We start from the raw sequence: 24,390 nt of genomic DNA, 5'->3' as shown, positions 1-24,390 counted from the left end.
TGTGTTGCTGATCTGTAAAATGGAGGCAAACAGTGAGGTTACTTCCATTAGAGCTGGCAGCACCTGTATTGATCACATCACATTTTCTTTTTATAATTGAAAATCATTGTTTTATATAAAGTTGTGGTCAAAAAGCATACTCTTTAATCATATGGTTTTCCATAGCTGGACATGAGTAAACTTTAGATTTGGGTAAATGTGGTGTATTGATTTTTTTTTTTTTATTGGGTCACTCGTTTGTCCCTCTCTTCTTTACAGTCTTTCTCAGTTCATTGTGATTCATCACTTTRTGCACAGCTTTCTAAGGTCCCATTTTATTTTTTGTTGAACTTTAGTATTAAATGATGTCACTACATTTACCAGAGTTAATCAGGACCTGACCTTGTTCATGTCTCTTACATTTTTTCTGTTTTGTTTATTTCAGATTATTGTTGACGACGATGACAGTAAGGTGTGGTCTTTGTACGATGCTGGCCCAAAGAGCATCAGGTGTCCCATCGTCTTCTTGCCCCCTGTCAGTGGGACAGCTGAGGTGTTCTTCCAGCAGGTTCTGGCCCTGACAGGCTGGGGCTACAGAGTCATCTCGGTGAGCCCAAAACTGCAGGAACCTTGTGGTCCATTTCACATGTTCTTATTTACTGACATCCTCACAAGGAGGGTCGCATCTTTCACATATTTTTCACCATGAACTTTATGCATTCCACAACTTTAAGCAGATTATTAATAGACAAGTCATCTCACGACTGTCATGGACATTATTCACTACAACACAAATGATTAAAATGAAATCCAGGCTTACTTTCAGTAAATTATTAATAATTCAAAATTTAAGCAATGCAAAATACTAAATGTACCAGTAGTTAGAGCTATCAAACAGCCATGATTTTCAGACTAGACATCAAATTAAATGTCTTTTAACAGGTACTAAAAAGCATGAACACATAACCCCGGTCCTGGCTTCTCTCCATTGGCTTCCTGTTCACCTGAGAATTGATTTTAACATTTTATTGATGGCTTTTAAAGTTTTTAATGGTCTGGCCCCGTCATTTTTATGTGATCTTCTTAACATCTACACTCCAGTCAGAGCACTCAGGTCTACTAACCAGTTCCTGTTAGATGTCTCTAGATCCAAACTGAAATCTAGAGGTGACCGGGCCTTTGCAATAGCTGCTCCAAAGCTATGGAACAGTTTACCTCTTAATAATCGGTCAGCAGAGACTGTTGAGGCCTTTAAATCTTTGCTGAAGACCCATTTATTTTCTTTGGCTTATGTTTAAGATTTGAAGGTTCATTTAGAGCTTTTTTATATATTGTGTTTCTGTATTTGCATCTATAATTTTATTTTTTTATTTTTTTGATGTCTTGACCGAACTGTGAAGCACTTTGGTCAGCTTTTGTTGTTTTAATGTGCTATAGTCCACTTAAAGTTTTTATATCACATTTCAGTACAAAGTACTCTTTTATTGATCAGATTAAGATATCTAAATTATCAGAAAAAGCAACTAGATTTACTTCATTTGTTGAAAATGTTTTTATCTTGTTGATTTTATTTGTTCATTTGATGGATTATATTTTCCAGCTGCAGTATCCCATCTACTGGGATCTCATGGAGTTCTGTGACGGTTTTCGTAAACTCCTGGATCACCTTCAGCTGGATAAGGTGAGACTCTGTCCCCAGTTTCCTTACAGAGGCCTTATCTCTTTGTAAGCTGGTTTTGTGATGTCTAATGACAATCTGATGTCCTCAGATCCACCTGTTTGGAGCATCTCTGGGTGGATTCTTGGCTCAGAAGTTTGCCGAGTACACACACAAATCTCCCAGAGTTCACTCTTTGGTCTTGTGTAATTCATTCAGCGACACGTCCATCTTCAACCAGACATGGACGGCTAACAGGTGCTTCGATCGGACGCCTCAAACGGTCTCCTCTGAAGGTTTGAGTTCAGTCTTCATGCTGTTGTTTTTCTGTTACTCTGCAGTTTCTGGATGATGCCAGCCTTTTTACTCAAAAAGATTGTTCTGGGGAACTTTGCTAAAGGACCTGTGGACCCTAAAATGGCAGATGCTATTGACTTCATGGTAGACAGGGTAAGTGAGCCCAAGTGTGTTCATGAGTGTTACGGTCTTCCTAGTGTTTTACTTTTTTAATCTATATTGAGATTTTGGACATTTTAAAGTTGATTCTGTAAAAAGTTTGATTAAATAAAATCAGGACAGGCCATTTCCTAAACCTTTGCACCACTGTTAATTTTATATTAGTTATTTACATGGAGTACTGTGGTTATTTGTGTATACAAATATCTGCAGGAGAAAGTAACAGTTCGAGTGCACTTTGGACTGGAATGATAAGCTTGTAATAGTTTATCCAACCACACCCTTTGCCAAAGGGGAATTTTATCATCAAATAATTCCAGTCTTTAGAATTTCACAGCTGTTCATGTAAGAGCGATTGTTTAAATATTTACATTGCCGAATGTTAATATTACGAATATTAGGAAATCCTTGCTGGAAATGATCCAGGCTACGTCATGCTGCTGTTTGTTCTTGCAAGTAACAGCAAATCTTCACTTAAATAACAATATATTGACAAATTAATAGTGATGTGAGGGTTTATAGCATAGTTTTTGCATGAACCATTTTAAAATCTTTTGAACTGGAGCTGTTAAAAAATCAGTTCGCTTTGGTCAAGGCTGGATTTTGACTAGCTGTTAGCTTGTCAGTTCTGTCAGAATTAAACTTTACTTTTAAACTAAAGGACATTCAAAGAGTCACCTACAGTGTGGGTATTAATTGTTCAGAGTCTTTTCTCAGAACYAGTTTCAAAATGCTGCTGCTGACACCTTTTCACATGTTCATGTCTCTGCTCTGGTATTTGTACACTGAGGCTATAAATAGAGATGACACACTCTCTGTTTACTAATAAAAACTACATGTGACTTTAACAACCCCAGAGAAAGCAAAAATGATTGTAAATATAAAGAAGTATTGTTGATGAATTGGTGTGTTGTGATGAAGAAATGGAAACATGTAAGTTGAAACTGATGTATTAAAGCAGAAAAAAACAGAACAGGTGATTATAATTCATGAAACACGTATGTTTCATAAATCATTTATTATTACCTGATATACCTGACTATACAAAAAACACTGTTAAGGTAAAAGCAGCACAGMCAAAAAATATAAAGGAGAAGTGAAATAATGAAATGTTTCTACTGAAGACCACAGCTCACAGCTGGTATCTGTCAGTGTTCCTAAATGAGTTTTGTTTCTGCCATTCTTGTTAAAAACTCTTTTCATTTATACTTCTATTGGCAAACTGTTGTAAATTATAAGACCCCTAAACAAAACAGAAAACTGTTTAGTGTCCATTACCTGTTGTACTATGTTGGGAAACTCCTTACATCTGAAACAAGGCCATAAACGTTGCTATTTTTATATAAAATGACAAAACTTGTTTGAAAAACATCCTCACAGGTTTTACAGCAGACTGAGTTGCTTGGGCTCAAACAGTTACACTATGGAAACGATTTGACAAAATCATGAAGCACAACTATACAGTACCTGAGCAGATGAAAGTAGTTCACTTGTAAAACACATGAAGATCATTTTGGTGTAAATAAGAGAAGAAATATTTTTAAACCACTGGGACACTCCCATTTGCCTGTTAAGTCCAATGCATCTTGTTCTAAAGCTTGTAGTGAATTACCCTATGAAATTAGGACCAGCCTAACCTTCACAAAATAATCCAGCAAGATCTTGCAAAATGAAATCAGGAAATAATGAAATACCCCTCTGATCATGAAGTGAAAAATGAAAACTTGTGACCTGGTCAGATTTCTCAAAATAAAGTAATTTATTTTAGATATATGAACAGGAATAAACATACAAACATTTCTTAAAAATATTATATGAATAAGTGACACAAGTTATATATTTTCGGCATAAAAATTCCACTCAGAGTTGACAAAAACAGTAAATTTCAGGTGTTGTAATTTACTGGTACGCTACTTGACTAAGTTTTTAAGTAAATAAGAGAGAAAAAGGTAAAGATTTAGCTTTAAGAAATAGGAGGAAAAGAAGATTAGTGAATTTGGCACTTGTTCTTTAAACACTGACCAGACCAGCAAACAGCGTCAGGACMGGACATCTCCGAGGGCTAGACTTCAGCTTTTATCTCAGTAAACGTGTTTCTACCTTTTAGACGTCTTCCGTCAATTGAACAGGCAGGCAGGTAGAATGTTTTGAGATTGACCGCCTCGTAAGTCTGCAGGTGGATGATGTCTCCTTGACAGCTCGGAGGGAGATGCCTCTCGCCTCTCCATAACTAGCCTCAGCGGGCTCCAGGCTGGAATCAGTCAGGTGCTTCTCGGCAGCAAAACTAGGTTAGTAACTTCCATCCAGGTTTACATCCATGCAGGTGTCGAGAGATGGACACCACCTCAGAGAAAACCCAGTCAGAACCATCCGCTCCGACGAACAATGAACAACTACTTAACTGTGAGAAGAGAAAATTAGTTCTGAGAGGAGGGAAAAAGAGAGAAGAGGTGAGAAAGTAAATAATCTGGGCTTCTCACACTTGGTTCGGCCAGCTGCAAGTTCTTATCAGCAAAAGACCTTGAAGCTGCAAAAGGCAGACTTAACATGCTGTCTTAAAAATCACTTCACCTAAGCTTATAAGTCAAACCTTTGCATCACTGGATTAATAGTGAACTAATTTAATCATTAAATCAATAAAAAAATGATAATAAAACCATGATTAATACCAGTACTAAGAAAAAAAACATTAAAAACACATTTCCACTCTTTTTCCTTCACAGTGTCAAACTCTGGAATAAAGAGACATGCAAAGATTAATTCAATAAGCTTGAGTAATGATATATTGATCATAACCTCTTTTAAAAGATTAAATGAGATAACATATATATAGGACTTATTGTCCTATTCACTTAAAGAAAATAAAACACTTTAAAATGATTTTCTTCTTATAAGTGGAAAAAATAAAATCAAAGACAAAAATAGAAATGAATATTTCACCAGGGTTACCCCTACAAGCTTTTTGACTTTTGTTTTTCCTGCTTGACAGCACGATCTGCATACAGGCCCTGAACAGTTTTACGTTTTTCATGTTGATCATGAAATAAAAACAAGTGGTACTAAAACGAAACCTTGTGGAACACCCATTTTGTAACATTTTGTAAAGGAAACCCAGTTTTATAAACATTATGGACATAACTAATTACAATGTTTGTTTTAGAATTGTCAATCAAAACACTTCATTAGGCTAAAATGTTCTTATCCAACTAACAAAGCATTTTCTAGTGTTTTTTGATTAATTTCTCTGGTTTTTCAGTAACTATGGAAAGGTTTCAAAAGTAAAACAGAGCTTGGTTTGAATACTTGATCAGAATTACCAGACTTCAAAACTGAAGTATGAGTTCCTTTTTATTTACAAAGTTCACCATTTTCAAAGAATAATTTGTTTCCCCACAGAGTAAAAGATGTTGTTGTTAGAATGCTATAGTATTTACCCTCTGATATGTTGTCCATCTACAGCTGGAGACTTTAAGCCAAAGTGAGCTAGCTTCACGACTAACACTCAACTGTCAGAACTCGTACGTGGAGCCCCACAAAATAAAAGAAGTTGCTGTGACCATCATAGATGTAAGTGTTTTCCTGTCAGCTTGTTGTGTTTCCTCTGTGTTCACACTATAACCACCTGAGTAATGTTTCTCCTGATGTTCAGGTGTTTGATCAGAGCGCTCTGTCTCTGGAGGCCAAAGAGGAAATGTACAAACTGTATCCTAATGCCAGGAGAGCTCATCTGAAAACTGGAGGAAACTTCCCGTACCTGTGCAGGAGTGCTGAGGTCAACCTCTACATACAGGTATGTTCTGCTTCTGCAGTCTATTTTAAAAGCTGCAACAGCTGAGATTCTCTTCTTGTTCCTCATTCACAGCATTAACTGCAGTCATTTAGAAGTTTGCTGGTTATCTGTTTAAAAGGAACGTAACAGGAAAGTTTCAAAATGTTCAAGTGGAATGGGTTTTGGGCCACAGCATCTTTAACAAAGAGTTGCATTTCAAGCTTTTTAAGAAATGTAAACATATAGAAATCGTTTATCTCCTATAACAGATTCCAAATCTGACATGGAAAGAGGCCTAATTTAGAGATTTCTTCCACAACATGTGACTGATTAGCAATTACTCACAGATTTGTTTAATTCTGGGGAGAAACAACTATTACAGACACAACATGTAGATTTTCTGACACTGAGGGCTGATGATGAGAAAGGTTGTTGTCTGCAGAAACCTCTTTGCTCTCAGCTCTGTCGTTCTGTCATCCAGACCAGTCTCATGACAAACTGAAACAGTCATAAGAAACATGTGACTTTGTGTTTATGCAAAATAAACGGGACAAATGTCAAAGTGAAATATTTTAGCACCATCTGGTTTTTTTTTTCTAATTTTTCTTATAACATGCTTTAAATATTACTCCTCTACCTACTGAAAAACCCTATTGCCCAGGCCGCTCTTGCAAAAAAGAGATCTGCAATTGCAATGGGATTTGCCTGGTTAAATAAAATAAAATAAAATAAAATAAAATAAAATAAAATAATTGATATTTGTGATTATGCCATGGTAAAGTTCTGACAAAATATTTGTGATGCAGTAAAAAATAACTAAATATTATGAAGTTTTTAAACCTGGTCATTACCAGGTTTTTCAGCCTAAGAAAATCTGATACACAGAGTTTTAAATTAGATGTAAAATTTATTATGTTCTCATGTTTTTTATTACTTGGACATTCACTAATAATGTCATTAGTCACATTCATTTAAATTGCTCTGCCCTAATAGGACACAGTCCAGGAATAAAACAGACTCTGAATCAGCTGTTTTATTCTTTGCTATAAAAAAATAAAATAAATAAAATTCAAGCAATCAAATTTTATGCTGTGTTTGAAAACAAAACATAAAAAAACCCAGCAACCTTCTGTTCAGAAAAAGAAGTTAAAATTAATACTGTCTGTTATTTTTCATCCTGTCTGGATGTGCTGTGGTTTCATTGCGACTCATCACAAGGTTCGATTCATCAGAATTAATGTTTGTATTGTTTCTCAGATTCACCTGCGTCAGTTCCAYGGGACCAGGTACGCTGCCATTGATCCCTCCATGGTGAGCGCCGAGGAGCTGGAGGTGCAGGGGAGCCACCTGAGCAGCAAGCAGGACTCTGAGGAGCAGTGAGGCGACGTTCACCTGCAATCTAACAACTCTAAACAATTTCAACTCTTTTTGATTCTCTGGCTGAACTCRCATCATCGGACGTTCCAGTGATTCTTTTCTATAGAGCTCAACAGTCAAATCAGCAAGCCGGCTGAAAATATTTTTACTTGTCAGATGAAGCAATATTTTCATATTGACCTGTATACAGATGGTACATGACCGCCGCTTTGCTTTGAAACATACACAATACTTTGCCTTATGTGGAATGAATCGTTGCACTCATAAACTGCCTGAACTGTGTTCATGTCTGTGTGCACGTTGAGCTGTAGTTAACAGTGTTGGCTGTTAACAGAAAGATGAACACGCTGGTTATACAGAGACATGCTGTATATCTGACAGTCTGTGTAATTCACTATGATGAAAGTGCATTTCTTATTTGTATTGAAATACAATATATATGTATATATTTATTTTTTTCTTTTATCACGTTTCACATTTTGTGGGATTTTTACATCGACCAGATGGTTGTTGGAGCCTGAATTTTTGGGGATTACAGAACTTCCTTTTAGCTTAAAGATCCTGAAATGTTTCCAAGCTTGTTCTAAACGTCTGATGTTTTGGACCCACCACAGTCTGCCCAGGTAGTGTATGAGGATGAGACTGAGGAGTGCAACAGTTGCTTCTCAACCATAGAGTTGATTGATTGAAGATACTATGATGCACTTCCAAGTTAGCTCAACTGCAATCATGGAAAAACTGAGTTTGCACTAAGATTTTTTGCAAAAAATATATATACAAATATATTTCTGAGGTTTTAAGCAACATTATGCGTGTTGTTCTTTGGGTAAGCTTAGAGACCATTCAAATGATTCATTGATGTGCTTCTCTAAGACATTGAGTATCATTTCAAGACCTCGTTTTTTACATAGTTTTATAAAAAGTTTAGAAGTAAAAATAGGTGAAGTTATTTTCTCTGGATAATTGATGACACTGGAAACCTGGTAATAAGTTCTCTTGACTCCCTTATTTCCTGTATATTTAAAAAAAATCCCATGGAGTGCTCTTCTGGGAATCCCACCTCCTGGATGTTCAAGCATGATTTAGATTCTTACAAAGAATGTTCATTTGGGGCTTTTAATAATTTATTGGAACTAACATGTTTTCTGTGTTGAATCTTTTAAGTATTTATCAGTTTAAAAAAAATTAATTTAGTGCACAAGTTTTAATTTATTGACTTTCTTTGAATCCACACAAGTTTAAAATTATAAATCCATACATTCATCCAAATCTTCCAGTAAGTGGTGCTGAAAGTTTTAGGATGGTTTAAGTTTTTTTTTTTTACTAGAATGACCCTGTTTTACCAGTTGTTAGTTTATCCAACACGAAGCCATTTAGAAATGACCTGGGATTCTGAAATCCTCAGTTCCAACACCTGGACAAGTTTTTCAGCTGTCACAAGGTCTGGAAGAAGACTCAAACGTCACCCTCAGATAAAAGCATGCAGCACGATGGCTCAGTGGTTAGCACTGACACCTCACAGCAAGGTCCTGGTTCAATCCCCAGTTTGGACTGGGGCTTTTCTGTGTGGAGTTAGCATGTTTTTGTATTTGCATGGGTTTTCTCTGGGTACTCTGGTTTCACCCCTGATTAAATAATGGTAAATTTAAAAAAAAGAAACTTGGTTAGAAGCTTTAGGAAGAACTCAAGAACCACTAAAGCTCAGGTCTGTCATGAATTGGAAACTGCTGATAGATTCTGCTTAAACTGAACCCAGTTTACAGTCATGAACTGATGTGTCAACCAACGAAGAAGCCCCCACGCCAACCTGCGAAGGGACACCTAATCACTTAGTGGAAATGTATCTGTATTTATGATGCATGTTTAGTTTTTACCGTGAGGGTTAGGAATTCCACAATAAATTTAAACATRCAAATTCTTGTGTTTTAGATAGTCAAAACTGTAGATTACTCCCTGCCAAGTGATCATGGAAATCATTAAAAGCCTTAAACATTCATGCAGTGTATGAACTGTGTAACAGTCCTGCAACGTTACGTTTCAAAAAAACATTTTAATCTGCATAAAATGCATAAATTTAACACTTTCTACAAGTAGTCGTGAAGCCACCGAATGAAAATCCAAAACTTACCCCACACTGATTTGTAACTAACAAGTCAAAGAACTCGAGAACATTTACAAGATCTAAAGTTCCACCCCCCAAAACTAATTAAAATGTGACATTTTAATCAAAGCATTAAAAAAAATACAGAAAAACAAAATTAATAAATTACATAAAATAATTTGTGCAAAGTCAAAAGTAGAATACATTTTCCATCAGTGAATGCTTAAAAAGGTCAGAGCACTGCAATACAACAGATGAATACTTCCTGTCTTCTGTCAATCAAAATACAATTTTAAAAGGTTGTATCTACTTTACGACAGAAGAGAACACCAGGCTATCAAAAACAATTTCTGCTCACAAAGTAAGAAAATCACTGTTAATCGCACCACTGGTACTGCTTTCAGAATGTCGAATCTCAGTCAGTAAAAAAAGGCACCAAAGTCCCCCCTGCCGTTCCGTTTGAACTGGTTCCCCTGAACAGAAACGAAGATCTGGTGCTCCATCAGATCCTGGACGGCTCGGCTGCAGGACGCCTCCTTGTTTCGGCTCAGCTGACGGCTGAGCTGCCACTTCCTGCCTGAGACGGAGGCCGCATCTCCGTCGGCGYTGCTGGAGTCTGCTGACCCGGTCTGGACAGAGGCCGAGCTGCTGTTGGTAGAGGTTAACGTGGAGTGTGGATCTGTGATGCCCTCCTGCTGCTTGTCTGCAGCCGCGTCTTCTGCAAACAAAGCTTCTGTCAAATACTTCTCCTGCTAACAACGAACACACTGAAGCTGCTGCTCACCTTCAGTCCTGTCAGCAGGAACCTGATGTTCTTCATTTCCTGGTTTCACCAGAATCACACCGAAGCCTTCGTTGTTGTGGATCACATTGTTCTCCATGGTGATGGCTGGCATCCCAACCATCTCACCGGCAAAGTCCTACAGGCACGAGTTTGTATTTCAATCTGTATCAGGAGCATGCATTAACTTCCACTCATTTCTGTAATTTGACCCTAAACCTAACCAACCCCAGTGCATACCTAACCTTAACCCCAAGCTAAACCCAGTCCACAACCTAACCCCTAAACCAAAAATGGTGTTCTACCATATTAGTACCAGGCTTTAGTCCCAGAAAGGACTACTGATTGTGCAAAGTTAGGTGTTTATAACAGAAAAGGTGCTAAAAAGGTAACAAAAACCAGGTACACACAAACATTTACACAGCCTTCCTATTTTCAGTCACTTCTCATTCCAGAATATTCACAAAGACTCTAATGTTCTGCAGTTTTTGTTTCAGACTTAAGTCTTCCAGAAGCCRTCATGTATCACCTTGATCAATATCCCGTCCTTGCAGTGATGGATGCCGTTACCAACCAGCATGCAAACGCTGCCGGGGTAAATCTCCACACCGGCCCCCTGCAAACAGCAACGCTACTGATCAGCTGATGAAGCAACAAGTTTGTCTTAAACAGACGACACTCCAGAAGAACACGGAGTCCCCAAAGGTTTCCACCAGACCAGGCATTAACCGTCGATCAGAGCTCACCTTGGAGCCGTACAGGTCACACATGTTCATGGTGAGGCGCGCAGATGTCCGCACGGTCACACCGGTGGTCTCGCACTGCAGCACACAGTTCTCCATGTTCAGAGTGCCCTGACGCACGCCTGAATAATCCACAAGCAGGAACACGATGAAACGCATTAGCTCCTTGCTGCTATGTGTAGAAGTACAATTTCAACTGAAATGCTGCTGTAAATGGATCCCTGATTAACATCAGACTTTACTTGATAAACATTTATTTTAACTGTCAAATAAAGACTGTAAAAATACTGTAGGCTTTCAGTTTTGTAAATTTTAAAAAATATTTTAACACAGATGGAGACTTTTTACACGCAAAGCATTCTGGGTAAATGATGACATGGATAGGTCCTCGGTGTGAGCGAGCTCTATCCACCCTGAAGGTTAATCTTGGACAATTTCTGACGATCGACTCTTTTAAAGGAAACCAGAGAGCGTTGACAGAGAGGAGAAGGTAGAAATGACTTAACCTGTAACTGAAAATATAGATGGAGGACAACAGAGCTGCTTCATGGAAGAAGAACCTCAGCTTAGCCTGTTAGCCTTTGCGCTAGCGCCAATGCTATACTGCCTTATATGTATTAGCTCGGTGCTAGTGCGACAAACAAGCTAAATTGAGGTCCTCCATCCATATTTTCAGTTGCAGATTGAGTCATTTTTRCGTTCCCCTCTCTGTCGTGGATGGAGGACCTCAGTGACGAGAGAAGAATGTGTAGCGCTGAGCTAATACATATGGTGATTCAATTCAATTCAATTCAATTCAAAAATACTTTATTGATCCCAGAGGGAAATTAGGTGTTGTTGCAACTCATTTAACTAAAGAATTATTGTAGATGCTGATGGCTGTGGGCAGGAAAGATCTTCTGTAGTGGTCTGTATTACAGCGAAATTGAAGAAGCCTCCTTCTTGAAACTGAAGAAACCTGATAGCATCAGAGCTAATGCTAAAGCTAACAGGCTAAGCTGGAGTTCTTCTTCCATGAAGCAGCTCTGTTGTCCTCCACCTATATTTTCAGTTACAGGCTGAGTCATTTCTACCTTCTCCTCTCTGTCAACGCTCTCTGGTTTCATTTAAAAGAGACGATCTTCAGATATTGTCCAAGATTAACCTTCAGGGTGGATATAGCTCGCTAGCAGCCTCGCACCGAGGACCTATCCACGTCATCATTTACCCAGAATGTTTGTGTGTAAATAAAACGGCCCTGTCCATGTAATATATTTTTAAACTTTTAGTTTAAAAATGATAAAAACCAAACATCCTACAGTATTTTTAGTCTTTATTTTACAGTTAAAATATATGTTTATGAAATAAAGTCTAATGTTAACACTAATCATGGATCTCTTTAATGTGCTGCTGAAGCAGCTCACATGGCAAATGCCTAAATAAATAGTGGGCAACATGTTCTAAATGTATGTACATTTGAGTCAAAAGATGCAGGACACCCTTTTATTTTAGAAAGAAAAGGGAAAAGGACATGTGAATAGCCCAACAAGTAACAGGTGAGGGGGCCTATCTTTTAGGCTAATTGCAGAACATGGACGCCACCCAGAAAGCTGCCATATTGGATCAAGATGAGCTCCCCTCACCTATGACTTGCTGGGTTATTCAGAAATGTCATTTTCCCATTTCTTTCTGAAACAAATGCATGTCCTGTGACTCTTGACTCAACCTGTGGTTCAAGCACTCAGTGGGCTGCTCGTTAAAAAACTAGAACAAGACTAGCCATGAGCCTGTTGTATGTTTTTCTTTTTAACTTGTCAGTGAGACAAACACCTGCGGTTTCACTTGCATGACAGAATGCAGAACATTTTGTAGCTGGTTTAATCTATGGTTAACCAACTGGTCAGCATCAAACAGGTTTCTGAGGATGAAATACTCACACAGAATGCCTTCAATGGCATCGTGCTGGATGAACTTAATGTTGGACAGTCTGACATCAGCTCCTGTGGATTCCACAAACGAGTCACCTTTGGCTATTTTCTCAATCACAACTTCATCGGGAAACCCAAAACCTGGAACACAGAACGCACCAAATKAATACATTCAATCATATTAGGTTTTCTTATTAGCTGTTTTGCTTATAATTTGTGCAATGGCTCAAACTTTATTGATTTGAAACAGTTCTAAAAAAATAAAATTAAATCTTTTTACTGCCAACTGACTAAAACACAAAATGAGACATCAGTGGAAAATAAGGGGGGAAAAAAAAAACAAGAGAGGTTCCAAAAAAACATCTACTTTTAGAGCTTTTTTTTTTTTTACCTTCAATGGTGATGGAGTCTGGTATGAAGATGGGCTTGCTGACACTGTAGACTCCTGGAAGAATGATCACCACGTCGCCCTGATGACATGCATCCACAGCTGACACTGGCTCTGTGTGGAACTGAAGGAAAGACACAGCTCATCCACTACTCGTGTACAGAGAGCAGAGTTGTGACCCTGCCTTCAAACAGCAACATGCACGTCATATGGTTCAAATTAAATGCAATGAAGGCAAAAAAATAAATAATTAAACTCAGAACAACCGCTTCCTTCTTGGGTTTTAATGATCAGGATGTGTTTTAGAATTCGTTGCGTAAAGTCAGTCCATCCTCAGAGCTTTCATCTCAGACTCTAGGCCTCAGTTTGTGAGTTAAAAGTCAAAGTGTCTGTGACGTGCTTMTCCTTCAGATACAAAAAGTCAAAGAAAACTTTGTTCTATTTAAGAAACTTGGCATACCACACATTATTTTACCCATTTGGACACATAACTGGCCTATCTTCTTTTGAACTTGGCTCGGCAAAAGGGAAACAGGAAGTGACATCAAAGGGGAACTCCTAAGACAAATAACTCACTGGTCTTTGTTTATTGAAACATTATGATTTAAACTCTGTTTTTTCTTGTTTCTGTCTGATAGTGACTCAAAATAATCTAAAACATCAGATTCCTCTCCACAGTCTGGGCTGTTGAGCATTTTAGCTTAGCTTTGTTTTCATGCAGACATCCCCCTTTGACATCACTTCCTGTTATTTCACATGCAAATATCTCAACAACTGTTCATCTCAGCAGCGTGAAGTCTATTTTGTAATATGTTCTCAGTGTTATCTTTCCAAAAATGCATTTGAATTATTAAAAAAAATTGATGTCACAGGCACTTTAAAGTTCATGGTGTGGAGACAAATTAGAAAAGTGAACAAATAGGGCTCGTTTGGAAGCGTGGCATAAAATCCCTTCTACCSTAATTCTCTAAACTAAAATCTAATGTTTATTGTTGGTACCCACTAATAAACACTGCACCTCCTACTTCAAAGAATTAAACTATCTATATGAAAAAAAAATTGCAAGTTTTCACTAAACTGAAACAACATCATAAAGAAAACAGCTTCAAGTTATTGCTGTTGAAGTTGATTTTAGAAACAGTAAGATCATCAGGTGGACCCAGTTTGTCACACAGCGTCRTACATTTTTGGCTTAAAACATGTTTAAACTAATGAAAAAAAGCTACTTCAGATGAACCTCAGGCCTCAAAAAACGTGCAGCTGAATGTCTTATTTGAATCAAAAGGCTTTTAAAAGGAGGCCATTTCCACGTGAACCACCTTCAAACATGCTGGGAAATCTTTCTTTTCCTGAGGGAAAGCTTCCATCCAGAGATTAATTGCAAGATTTAAACCATCAGATTTGCGAAGGTCACAAGCATTGCTGAGTGTGACTCAGTTTAGAGGCGGTGTGTTCCTTCATCCACAAAAGGTCTTTGTGTGACTGCAGGCAGCTGCACTGGGAGAAGCTTAAAACCCCTCATCTGAACTAATCTTACTTACAGTTAGAGTTTGAACTCTTTTAAGTAGATAACTAAAATTTAGAACTCACCTTTGTAAAGTTTTCTGCGGTCACTTTTACTAATCTGTAGTCATGCGTGGCACTGACCTGAATCTCGGTGTCCTCCGAGGAGCACAGGGACATCAGTCGTGTACCGAGGAGGGACTGGAGCTGGATGATGCTGCAGGATCCCGTCACCACGTGGACCACCTTCACACCTGAAGCTCTGAGTCCACGGCTCTGTACGCGCTGCTGCTGGGAGTTTCCTTTGTAGGCCAGCACGTACCTGGACAAGAGCAGAGGGCATTACAGGTTGTTATGTGGAAGGCTGGATGGTGGAGGGTCTACGAGAGCAGGACGATGAGTGGCACCTCAGCAGGGGGTTCTCGATGATGTGCAGTTTGCGTTTGAATGTCTCCAGATAGTCGCAGAGCTTTAGGCCCTCCACCATGGACACGTTGTCCAGCTCAGAGTCCGAGTCAACGCAGAGGCTGCTGCGCAGCTCCGAAAACTGCTGGAAGCACTTGGAGCAGTTTTCCAGTAAGGACTGGTACTCTGCCACCAGGCCGGCTGGAACTCGGTCCTCCAAGATGTCGTAGTAGCTGACACAAGAGAAATTAGTTTTTTTAAAACATAGTTTAATGTTTTAAAGATGCATAAACTCATTAGAATCTCAGGGTGTGCTCACAATCTGAGCCGAGGCTCCACACAACGAACGAAGTAGTCAAAGTCGTCATCCTCRTCTTCCTCGTCCCACTGCCTCCAGATGTGTTTGTAAAAAAACCTGCAAACAGAAAGAATGTTTCAGAAACAAACGATACCAAAACACGTGAAACTTATCCCCAGGTAGAGAACCTTTTTAAGGAGTCCCACCTGAGGTGCTCAAGAGCAAGAGCGGTCTGATCAAAGTCTCCAGACTCATCGTAGACCACCTGCAGCTCCAGCAGGGGCACTTTTTGCTTGGTGGCTTCGAGGAGAGAAGTCATGGCCTCCTCAGTGATTTCACAGTTTCTGGTGTCGCACTGCAGCGGCAGCACGAGTTTCACACAAGCTTTCAGATCCTTTAGGTCCAAATCTTGCACCTGAAATCACCAACAGCATCCCTTTCAAAACGGCTGCTGTCAGAATTGTGATGTAATCGTATACGGAAAGGATCCTCTGACAAATAATTTGAAGTTAACACTACGGTGGCAGCTGCTCTCACCTCCACCAGAACATCGAAGACGTCAGTGCACCATAAAGCCAACCATTCGCATGGCTCCATCACCTTGTCCAGGTAGTCTGCTATGAAGGCTTGTACCTCTGAGGGCTTGCAATCTCCTTCACACAAGAAACAGAGCAAATCCCAATGAACATCATACTGAAGCGCTGCAGGCAGGCTGYGATTATCAATACATCTGAAGCCACTGTTACCAAGCATGTAGTCCTGATAAGCTTTAAACCTCTCATAGAATAACAGGTTGCTGGTCTGGAAGGTGTCGGGAAGCGTGGAGCTCCCTCCTTTGTGTCGCTCACATCTCTGCAGCTGGGTCCCAGACTTTTCACTGTTACAGTGGTCTGTGCCACTGTCATCATCCTCATCCTTCTGTCTTTCATCGTCTTCGTTCTGAAACAGGGCTGTAGGGGGAAGCAAACCCATCATTTCACTTTGGGTGTGTTTTTACTCAGAGGCTTCAATAACAGGACGATTATTTTATGTACTAATAATATGCAGGCAATGCAATAACAAGAGATACCACAATAACGTTATCTTTCAGGTTTGTTCATTGTATTAAAGACTAAGCAAGAAGTCCCGTCGATTAAAACAACCASCAAAACGTTTAAAGGACTCATTAGCATTAACGTCGATGAATGCAAAACATTCAGGCATGTAGCACTAGCTTGTTAGCTTAGCATTATCGGTATGTTAGGACATTTTAATGTGTACACCCCTAAAAGACAAGTACATTTAACTATATGTACAACAAACTCAACACATAAAAGAAAAAAAATTCGGACCTTGAGTTACGTCCAACACATTACGGGCCTCCTCCTCTTCTGTTTCCAGCTCTGCTGTAACTGTAGAATCCAGATCAACGACAACCATATCTGACATATCGTTAACTATACATGCTGTTTCCCGTCCTTCGGACTCCATGATAACTAACAAATACTTCTGTTAGCTGGTTAAAACAGACAGGCCTTACTGCTGTATTTCACAAGCAGAAAGTTAATGGCACTTCCTCCCTGTTACTTTCAAAAATATCCCGGTCAACATTGTGACATCCAATCATAAAACGAGTTTACCAGAGACACGCCCACGGGTGTCGGTCTGCTGAGCATGCGCAGTACTGCTCTGCTCGCTGCTTTTTTAATAACCACTAAACCCGCTTATTGTTAGAGAGTCCTTGTACATCTAACATGTTTTTTTAAGCAAGGAATGGTAAATTTAAATATAACTTAAAACCATACAAAACGCTTTTCGTCACCTAGAATGTGTTTTACATCTTATCTTGTTGCAGACTCAATGGTTCACCGCTAGGTGGCAGCAACGTGGTAGAAACACTACAACAGCGTAGAAGAAGAGTGGCTAACAGCGAGCTAGCTTTCAGGTAAAACATCGAGAATAAACGTAAAAGTTAAAGTGTGTTTTAATTGACAGTAACAAATAAACGTAATTGTCTCATGTGTATTCTACAAGACGTGTGTTTGTATGTTGTTGACGAATGGACCGATCTCGGTAAATTCGTTAGCTTTAGCATGCTAACCATTCTGTTGAGCTGTTTGTCATGGCAGATATTAATTATTTAGGCCAGGTGGTGAGAGAGTCATTAAAGGTAAACTATAACTGCAGTACTGAATGTTTTTGCAGTTTTCTGAACTTCATACAGATAAGTTATTATAGTTTTTCTACGTTATTTCGCATTATAAATCTGAGGGGGTTATACATTTTACCTGTGTGACCCTTGAATTATTAAGGCTTTTTATGTGTTTCTGACTGGGAAATGTTTATATATTCTCCATAAATTTCCTCACACGTTTCTAAGCTGAATTCTAACAATAATCACGTTCTTATAAGACAAGTCTGATGCCATGTCAGGGCATCTGATGAAGAATATGTGGATCATCGTCGTTGAGCCTTGAAAATAACAGACCACATTATGTTGTGTTTGATTTTTGTATTTAACAGAAAAGATTGAATAGAATACCTTTTAAAGCAATAATTATGTGTGTACTGTATGTTTGTGAGCATGTAAGCTGGCTTGAATCACAAAAGGATTACTAACTAGTAGTGTGTGGTGGTTACACAACAGAAGTATTCAAATGAGACATACTCCTACTTTTCAAAGCTACCAGGCATGAGGTTACCCATCCATAACTGTGTAGAGCTGGTAGGATTKTGTCCAAAACTGAACAAATGAAGTGGTACATTGATGCATAACACACAGGGTTACTAAACCCCAGGTGAATACAACTTTAAATAACTCCAAAAACGTGTCATACATACTTTGTCACTATTTATTCAGCCAAACAGAAGCTAAAATGCAGAATGACTTGTAGAACCACATTTAGCAGGAATAGCTCTTTCTTGTCATGTTTGTATGACCTTATCGACTCGCCTTGTTGTGTAGATTATTGTTCTGTTGCATGACCCAGTTTGGGCCGAGCTTACTGGCTTGCAAAACAACAAACTCTGGCTGCAAAACCAACCCAAATCATCATCCCTCCACCTCCATGCTGACTGCTGCTAGCCGACATCTTTATTTTTTGGGCTTGTCTATTCAAAGAAAATTGTGGTAGAATCTTCAGAGTAGCAAAATGATAAAACTTCTGCTTTTATGGTTGAGTTCACAATTAATTGATTGATTGAAACAGGAAAAGATTAATAGAAATCAAGCCTGACTCAGCATAATTGCTGTTTTTACAGCAGGTTCCTGTTCTGCAGMACATAAAACACTCAGAAATCCAACATCACAACACATTATTACACACTATAAGCACAAAAACAAACAAGCATACCAAATTTCAAAAAGGCAGCATTTACTGAAGCTCAGTCGTTCAATACTTTTAATCAGCAACTCTTGGCTGCTATTTAGACTCAGATTTCTTATAAAAGCAAAAAATGGKGGGGGGGGGGGGGGAGGACTTGAGATTTACTCTCTGCTCTTACATTTTGGGTTASMTTAGATAGACCTTTATTGTCATTGTACAGAGCACAATGAAATTACAGTTCAAAACACCCATTCAGAACGTTGAGTTATGTTTACATAAATAGTGATGTAGCTAGCATGTTCATCTGAAGGTGTGTTCATATGATTCCTTTAATGTGAAACCTTAGATGTGAAAGAGGTCCCCCCTGTTTAGTCTATGAACTGGAAATTATATTTAGCTGCCAAGTTAACAGTGATTTTCAAGTCATGCCAGTGTAGGATGCTTAGATATAAGCCATGATATGAGTTTTGTACAATAAAACACTATGCCAGGTTGTGTGTGTACATGCCAAACCTCCAAAGGTGTTTATTTTTTGTTCATCTAACTTGTTTGTAGAATTTCTCTGAAGTGTCTCTTTAGCCACGACTGCAATTTTGACTTTCTCTCTTTTTTCCCCCCATTAGTTAGTTTATTCAGCAGAGCTGCAGCGGCAGTGCAAAGATGTCTGATCGGAGACGCGTCAGAGACCACAGCCAGACGATCAGTGAAGACTCAGTTGAGCTGTCAGAGAGCGACGAGTCTGAGCCCGAAGAGCAACCCAGCAACGCTCCCTTCGACCCCGACTTGGATCACAGCGATGACGACAGGGAGGCCGAGGTCTGCACCTCGGCTCCTGCTCCCCCAGCTCAGAGCAYGTTCACTTTGAGCGGGGGGGGCTCAGCCTTCTCGCACCGCAGCCGCAGCATCTTCGACTGCCTGGACAGCGTCGAGCGGCAGACCACCCCCGCCCCGAGCCAAGGGAGCGCCGCGGGCAGCAGGAAGACCAGCCATCCCCCACCCACCTGTTCCACGCCGCCGCCGCCGAAGAAGAGAGGCGTGCCGGACTACTTGGTGCACCCGGAGCGCTGGACACGCTACAGTTTGGAGGACGTGCCTGAGAGCAGCGATCGGGACAACAGGAGGGCAGCTCACCAGTTCCTGTCCGGTCTGCGGCGGGAARCTGAAACCGCCGCCCCCTGTGACGTCCAGCAGAGGATGATCTTCTCCAAACCTAAGCGGCCGCTGAAGGAACAGGTTTCCGCGCAGGAGTCCCAGCAAGGAAAGGAGATGAATTTACAGCTCAGTCATCTGGAGGAGGACGAGGAGGAGGGCAAAGACAGGAAAGAAACTGGAGAAGAAATCATGGAGAAGAAAACAGAGAAGGACGSGAGTGGAGCYGTGTGTCCAGAGGAGSAGAAGGAAGAGAAGAAGACAGAGGAATCTGGCCAAAGTTTCACTTCCTTCAGGAAGACAAAGCTGAAGAACTACAGGAAAAGCTCAGGACAAGAAGCAGAGTGAGTGCAGTGTGAGCCTGTGTCCAGTAAGCAAACTGTAATTAGTGAGTCATGATCTCTGATTCCTGAGAACACACCTGGCTGAGACACCTGTGCATCTCTGCAGGCAGCTGATGGAACTAAATGACAGATGCTCTGAACTTATTACCTTTCCCTAAACTCCACCCCTGAGTGACTGACCAATCAGAGCACAGCTGTGATAAAGGGAGTAGAACTTTTAAAGACCTTCACATTTGAATCTGATCAATATTAAATTGAGAAAAAAATTGTTGATTTTTATTTTTGCTATAAACACAGAGCTGAATTTTGTCAAACGGAGTTTCTGACACCTTTTAGAGTTYTAGGATTTTCCCAACCTGCAGCTACGAATGACTTTTATTTGTTCACTGCAAACAGTTTTCACTTTCCCACCAGCTGATGGAGCTATTAGCTTAACAAGAGTCAGCAGAAAGGATTGTCAAGAGGCTACGTCAATATCTGATACTCAGTTCTGCCTGAAAGAATATCTCACAGTTTGATCATGTTTTTTTAGAATATGAGGAAGAAGATGTAAGGTTTTTTTTTTTTTCCCCAGTCTTTTTGGGTTTTAAACAAGAAAAATATCTTTATTACAAATGTCAGTGAGTCCTTTAAAATTAGATTTAAAGATTTTCAAAGAATAATAAAATTTGTATTTTCTTTGCTTAAGACTTTTTTTTCAATTTGAAGCTTTTAATTCCATTACAAACCTAACATAAMGATCTTCCAGTTGTTTTAAAATGGAATTGTCTTTTATTTTTATTTTTTAGTCTGATTACTTTCCAGTACACCCACACAGTAGCCGATCAGGACRCCTGCAGGGTTAAATGTGTCGTTTCAGTTTATTTTAGCTTCTGTTTGACAGTTAGAGCTTCTCTTGTGTCGGTTAATCTGAAGTTCACATTAACAAGAAGCGTGAGGAGGATGTATAACAGTTAAAATGGGTTTGTCTCTTTGTTACATTTTCCTGCTGTATTTTCTATCAGACCAACAATGAAGTTTAGTACAATATTTACATTTACAATAAAGGGTTAAAGTGTCAGAAGGAATGCAGTAATTCGTCTGGCCTCCCTCGTAGCTCATAGCGTGGCCTCTTTTCCAGCTTATTATTTAGGAAATTAGATCCCTTCAAAACACCTAAAAAAAATTTTTATCGTGTATTGTATGTCAAGGTCAGTGCTCTGTTCATTTGTGGGTGGGACTTCTATCTGGAACAAGTCTGCGGGATCATTGGTCCCGTTCTAGCTTTAAGTTCCAAATTCCCAAAGGAGGTGTAGTTTTCTTCGTGGTAGAACTTCACATTATAATTTAATGACAGTTTTTTGTGTATTTATTAAACAAGGCTTGAAAATATAGTCCTATCTGTATTACTGCAGCTTTACTTGAACAAGATCTTACACACTAAGGGGTGTGCTTCATTGTCGCAGCAAATTTGCGAAAGCAAATTGGTCAAACTGGTAATAATACGTAAACTTAAAGTCCTGGGATGTCTTGTTATTTTGTGGCAGCAGCTTACTGTTCTCTGTCATTCTCAGATTTTATCAATGTTTTAATGATGTAAACCGTCCTCAGAAATAAAAGCAGATCCACATATTTTCATGTCTAACAGTATGATGTGTTTACAGTCTGTGTTTGAGTTTCTCAGAGGAGTGATGCTTGATGTTTGTGTTGAATTTATAATATGAACTTTGCATRGTGACCTTGTGGGAGGATAAGATAAGTTAAGATAAACCTTTATTGTCCACCAAGGCGTAAATTTTCCTTGGCTTTCCAACCATAAAACACATTCATACGAAAACACATAAATACAATCATAATTTCAGAAATTCAAAACAAAAAACAATAATAAAACCTCTTAACATATCACTGATGGAAGATTGTCATTTAGTTTGGTTAAGAATGGTTATTGCATTGGGAATAAATGATTTTTTGTGGATGTTCTTGTTGAGGGACCCTAAAAYGCCTTCCTGAGCTCAAAGGTTCAAACTGATGAAAAAGAGGATGGCTATTTTCAGCTAAAATGTTCCTCGTCTTCCATGTTCTTTCTTCAAACAGCTGAGACTGAGTTTTTTGTTGTTTCTCCACAATTTTAATTGCAGTTGAAACACTTTTTTTGAGAATTTGTTCCTTAGTCTACAACTCGTGTGACYACACCAGGCAGGGAGATGAAAGGTTAGGACAATCTCAATGATGGTCTTATACACAAGCTCTAGAGTCTGCTGACTAACCCCCAAACCACTAAGTCTTCTCAGAAGACAAAGTCTCTGAGAACGTTTCTTAAAAATGTAATTAGTGTTTTCAGCAAAAGTGAGCTTACTGTCCAGAAATGACCCCTAAGTATTTAAAGTTTGCCACAGTTTTGACAAGTTGGCCATCAAGTGAAACTGGCTCCACWTTTTGGTCTTGTTTGGTGCATATGATCAATACTTTTGTTTTGGCTACATTAATATCTAGCTTACTATAACAGCACCAACGAGCCTCCTTAAAATAATACGAGTTTTCATTGACTTAAAAGCAGAACTAAAATCTACAAACAAAATTCTTACAAAACGTTTTGGGATTCAGCAGAGTCAGCACAGCATCACCAGTACCTATAAGGTCCCATTAAAAGTCAAAAATATTTTGTTTATTTAAGTTATTTGGTTCATGTCAACTCTCCCTGTTGATTTTGTTTCTTATATTAAATTTACTGTTCTGTTTTCAGATAGATTCACCCAACGTAATRAACTAAGCTGCTATTACTTCATTTATTTTGCTTAAGGAAGAGACACCAATCAAGAAGTAGCCTTCCACCTTTTTATTCCCAATTAAGAACCATAAACTCAGACGTACACTTATTCCAGCCACTTCAAACTCAGCCACAAACCCTCTCAGAGCTCACTGGAGTTTATAGGTTGAARGTGCAAACAGAACCACATCATATGCTTAAAACTAATATGTAGTTTCTAAACCAGACATCCTTTATCATATGACAGCTCCTGAGGTTTTTTAACCAGACACCATTTATCTCATGACTTCTCCAAGCCTGTCTATGAACACCACAAACTGAATTGGGAAAGCGGCAGCTCTGACAGAGTCTGACTCGCACCAGGAGCAAATTCAACTTTGTTTGGAAATTTCAACCAGTTCTCTCTTTGATTATGAAAGAGACCAAATAGGCCCCTAAAAGCGACCTCTTAGTCTCTTTGATTAGCAGAGTTGCAAACCTCTTGATCCACTATGTATGGACTGGTCATTAAAACTTCCTTGACCCTTTTAGCAACTCTGTAAGGATGAAAAGCTGATTCATGGTTTCATGRTCCAAATGAAAGCCGTATGGCTGGTGAGGTGTGATTATTTGTTCAATCCAGTTAAATTAAAATATAATCTAGRTCATTTTGGTTGAAGGACTTTCAGCACAATCCAKTTCAGAATAARAGTGCTAGTTTGGATAAGTTGTTTRGAAAAAGAAACARTCTTTGRTTTGGTTCCATAATTCTGTCTCASCAACACTGAAAATAATTGTCTTCTTGCAGGAAGACAGCCCTGTCAGAACAGAACTTGTAACGTAGACTGCAGCCCGTGTTGGTAAATCTAAAAACATACCATTAAATCTAAACTTTCTAATGAATATATGTTCATCAAAACTGCAAATTATATACAGAACACAACCTTGTGGTGTAACAAAGAGAAAAAAATGAAGGAGAAAAATCATCAATCATCATCATAATAAGGCAGTTGTTTTACAGGACTACCAAACGTTTACACAAAAACTTGAAGTGGGCTGTTTTGTTGCTACTTTCTGAGGAAGTGAACACAGCTGATGACTGTCAGTGGTTCAGAAGAAGTCCTGCATTTCACCAAACCTGCTGAGTGAAACATGAATAAAAACTGACTGTCAGCTGACAGTATSCATTATGACTACTGATTTCTATAACATTAAGCATTTAATGTTATTGAAATATTTCAGCATAATGGGCTCAATAAAGAAGAAAAAGCTGAAGTAGGTATTATTTTAATTATTTTGTTGGGAATCTTATTTTTTAACAATAAGCACTGACTCAAGACTTTCATTTTTTGCATCACTAAAATATCTTTAAATTCAGTTATTTAACACAAATTTTTAGCACAAGAAGTTTTCTGAGGTTCCAAAGGGATATTGCAAACATTTTGAGGTGTTCTGTGTAAATGTTATTACAGCATTTTGCCTGTTATAAATAGATGTATAAAC

At 38.9% G+C, this 24,390-nt stretch overlaps 3 protein-coding genes across 5 annotated transcripts in view; 2 read left to right on the top strand and 1 right to left on the bottom strand.

The window, feature by feature from the left end:
- spg21 (SPG21 abhydrolase domain containing, maspardin) overlaps positions 1 to 7,703 on the top strand; it is an 8,700-nt gene extending 997 nt beyond the window's left edge. Inside the window, exons 3-9 of the mRNA XM_014007246.1 lie at positions 425 to 586; positions 1,580 to 1,660; positions 1,749 to 1,894; positions 1,978 to 2,086; positions 5,552 to 5,659; positions 5,742 to 5,882; positions 7,119 to 7,703. Of these exons, the coding sequence (XP_013862700.1) occupies positions 425 to 586; positions 1,580 to 1,660; positions 1,749 to 1,894; positions 1,978 to 2,086; positions 5,552 to 5,659; positions 5,742 to 5,882; positions 7,119 to 7,241 (870 nt within the window). The 3' untranslated portion in view covers positions 7,242 to 7,703. The remainder of the gene's footprint in view (positions 1 to 424; positions 587 to 1,579; positions 1,661 to 1,748; positions 1,895 to 1,977; positions 2,087 to 5,551; positions 5,660 to 5,741; positions 5,883 to 7,118) is intronic.
- A 1,565-nt stretch (positions 7,704 to 9,268) lies between these two features.
- shcbp1 (SHC SH2-domain binding protein 1) lies at positions 9,269 to 16,941 on the bottom strand. Of its 2 annotated transcripts, none has more exons than XM_014007244.1 (13): positions 16,696 to 16,941; positions 16,111 to 16,314; positions 15,902 to 16,017; positions 15,571 to 15,779; positions 15,386 to 15,481; positions 15,069 to 15,299; positions 14,806 to 14,983; positions 13,162 to 13,282; positions 12,780 to 12,911; positions 10,867 to 10,985; positions 10,650 to 10,736; positions 10,124 to 10,259; positions 9,269 to 10,057 (listed from the first exon to the last, which is right to left on the bottom strand). In XM_014007244.1, exons 1-13 carry the CDS (start codon positions 16,832 to 16,834, stop codon positions 9,759 to 9,761), a joined length of 2,067 nt encoding a protein of 688 aa, XP_013862698.1. In that variant the 5' UTR covers positions 16,835 to 16,941; the 3' UTR covers positions 9,269 to 9,758. The 2 variants fall into 2 exon arrangements, with proteins under 2 accessions (XP_013862698.1, XP_013862699.1); XM_014007245.1 differs by having other exon boundaries at positions 9,269 to 10,054.
- Positions 16,942 to 17,184: 243 nt separating this feature from the next.
- tssc4 (tumor suppressing subtransferable candidate 4) lies at positions 17,185 to 21,791 on the top strand. 2 transcript variants are annotated; one of them, XM_014007242.1, is made up of 2 exons: positions 17,185 to 17,288; positions 19,293 to 21,791. In XM_014007242.1, exon 2 carries the CDS (start codon positions 19,330 to 19,332, stop codon positions 20,164 to 20,166), a length of 837 nt encoding a protein of 278 aa, XP_013862696.1. In that variant the 5' UTR covers positions 17,185 to 17,288; positions 19,293 to 19,329; the 3' UTR covers positions 20,167 to 21,791. The 2 variants fall into 2 exon arrangements, with proteins under 2 accessions (XP_013862696.1, XP_013862697.1); XM_014007243.1 differs by lacking the exon at positions 17,185 to 17,288 and adding an exon at positions 17,463 to 17,513.
- The last annotated feature ends 2,599 nt before the right edge of the window (positions 21,792 to 24,390 follow it).

This window comes from Austrofundulus limnaeus, unplaced genomic scaffold (assembly GCF_001266775.1).
Source record: "Austrofundulus limnaeus strain Quisiro unplaced genomic scaffold, Austrofundulus_limnaeus-1.0 Scaffold40, whole genome shotgun sequence".
Lineage (NCBI taxonomy): Eukaryota > Metazoa > Chordata > Actinopteri > Cyprinodontiformes > Rivulidae > Austrofundulus > Austrofundulus limnaeus.
The sequence above is the reverse complement of the archived record's forward strand: the minus strand, read 5'-3'. Positions and strand labels throughout refer to the sequence as shown.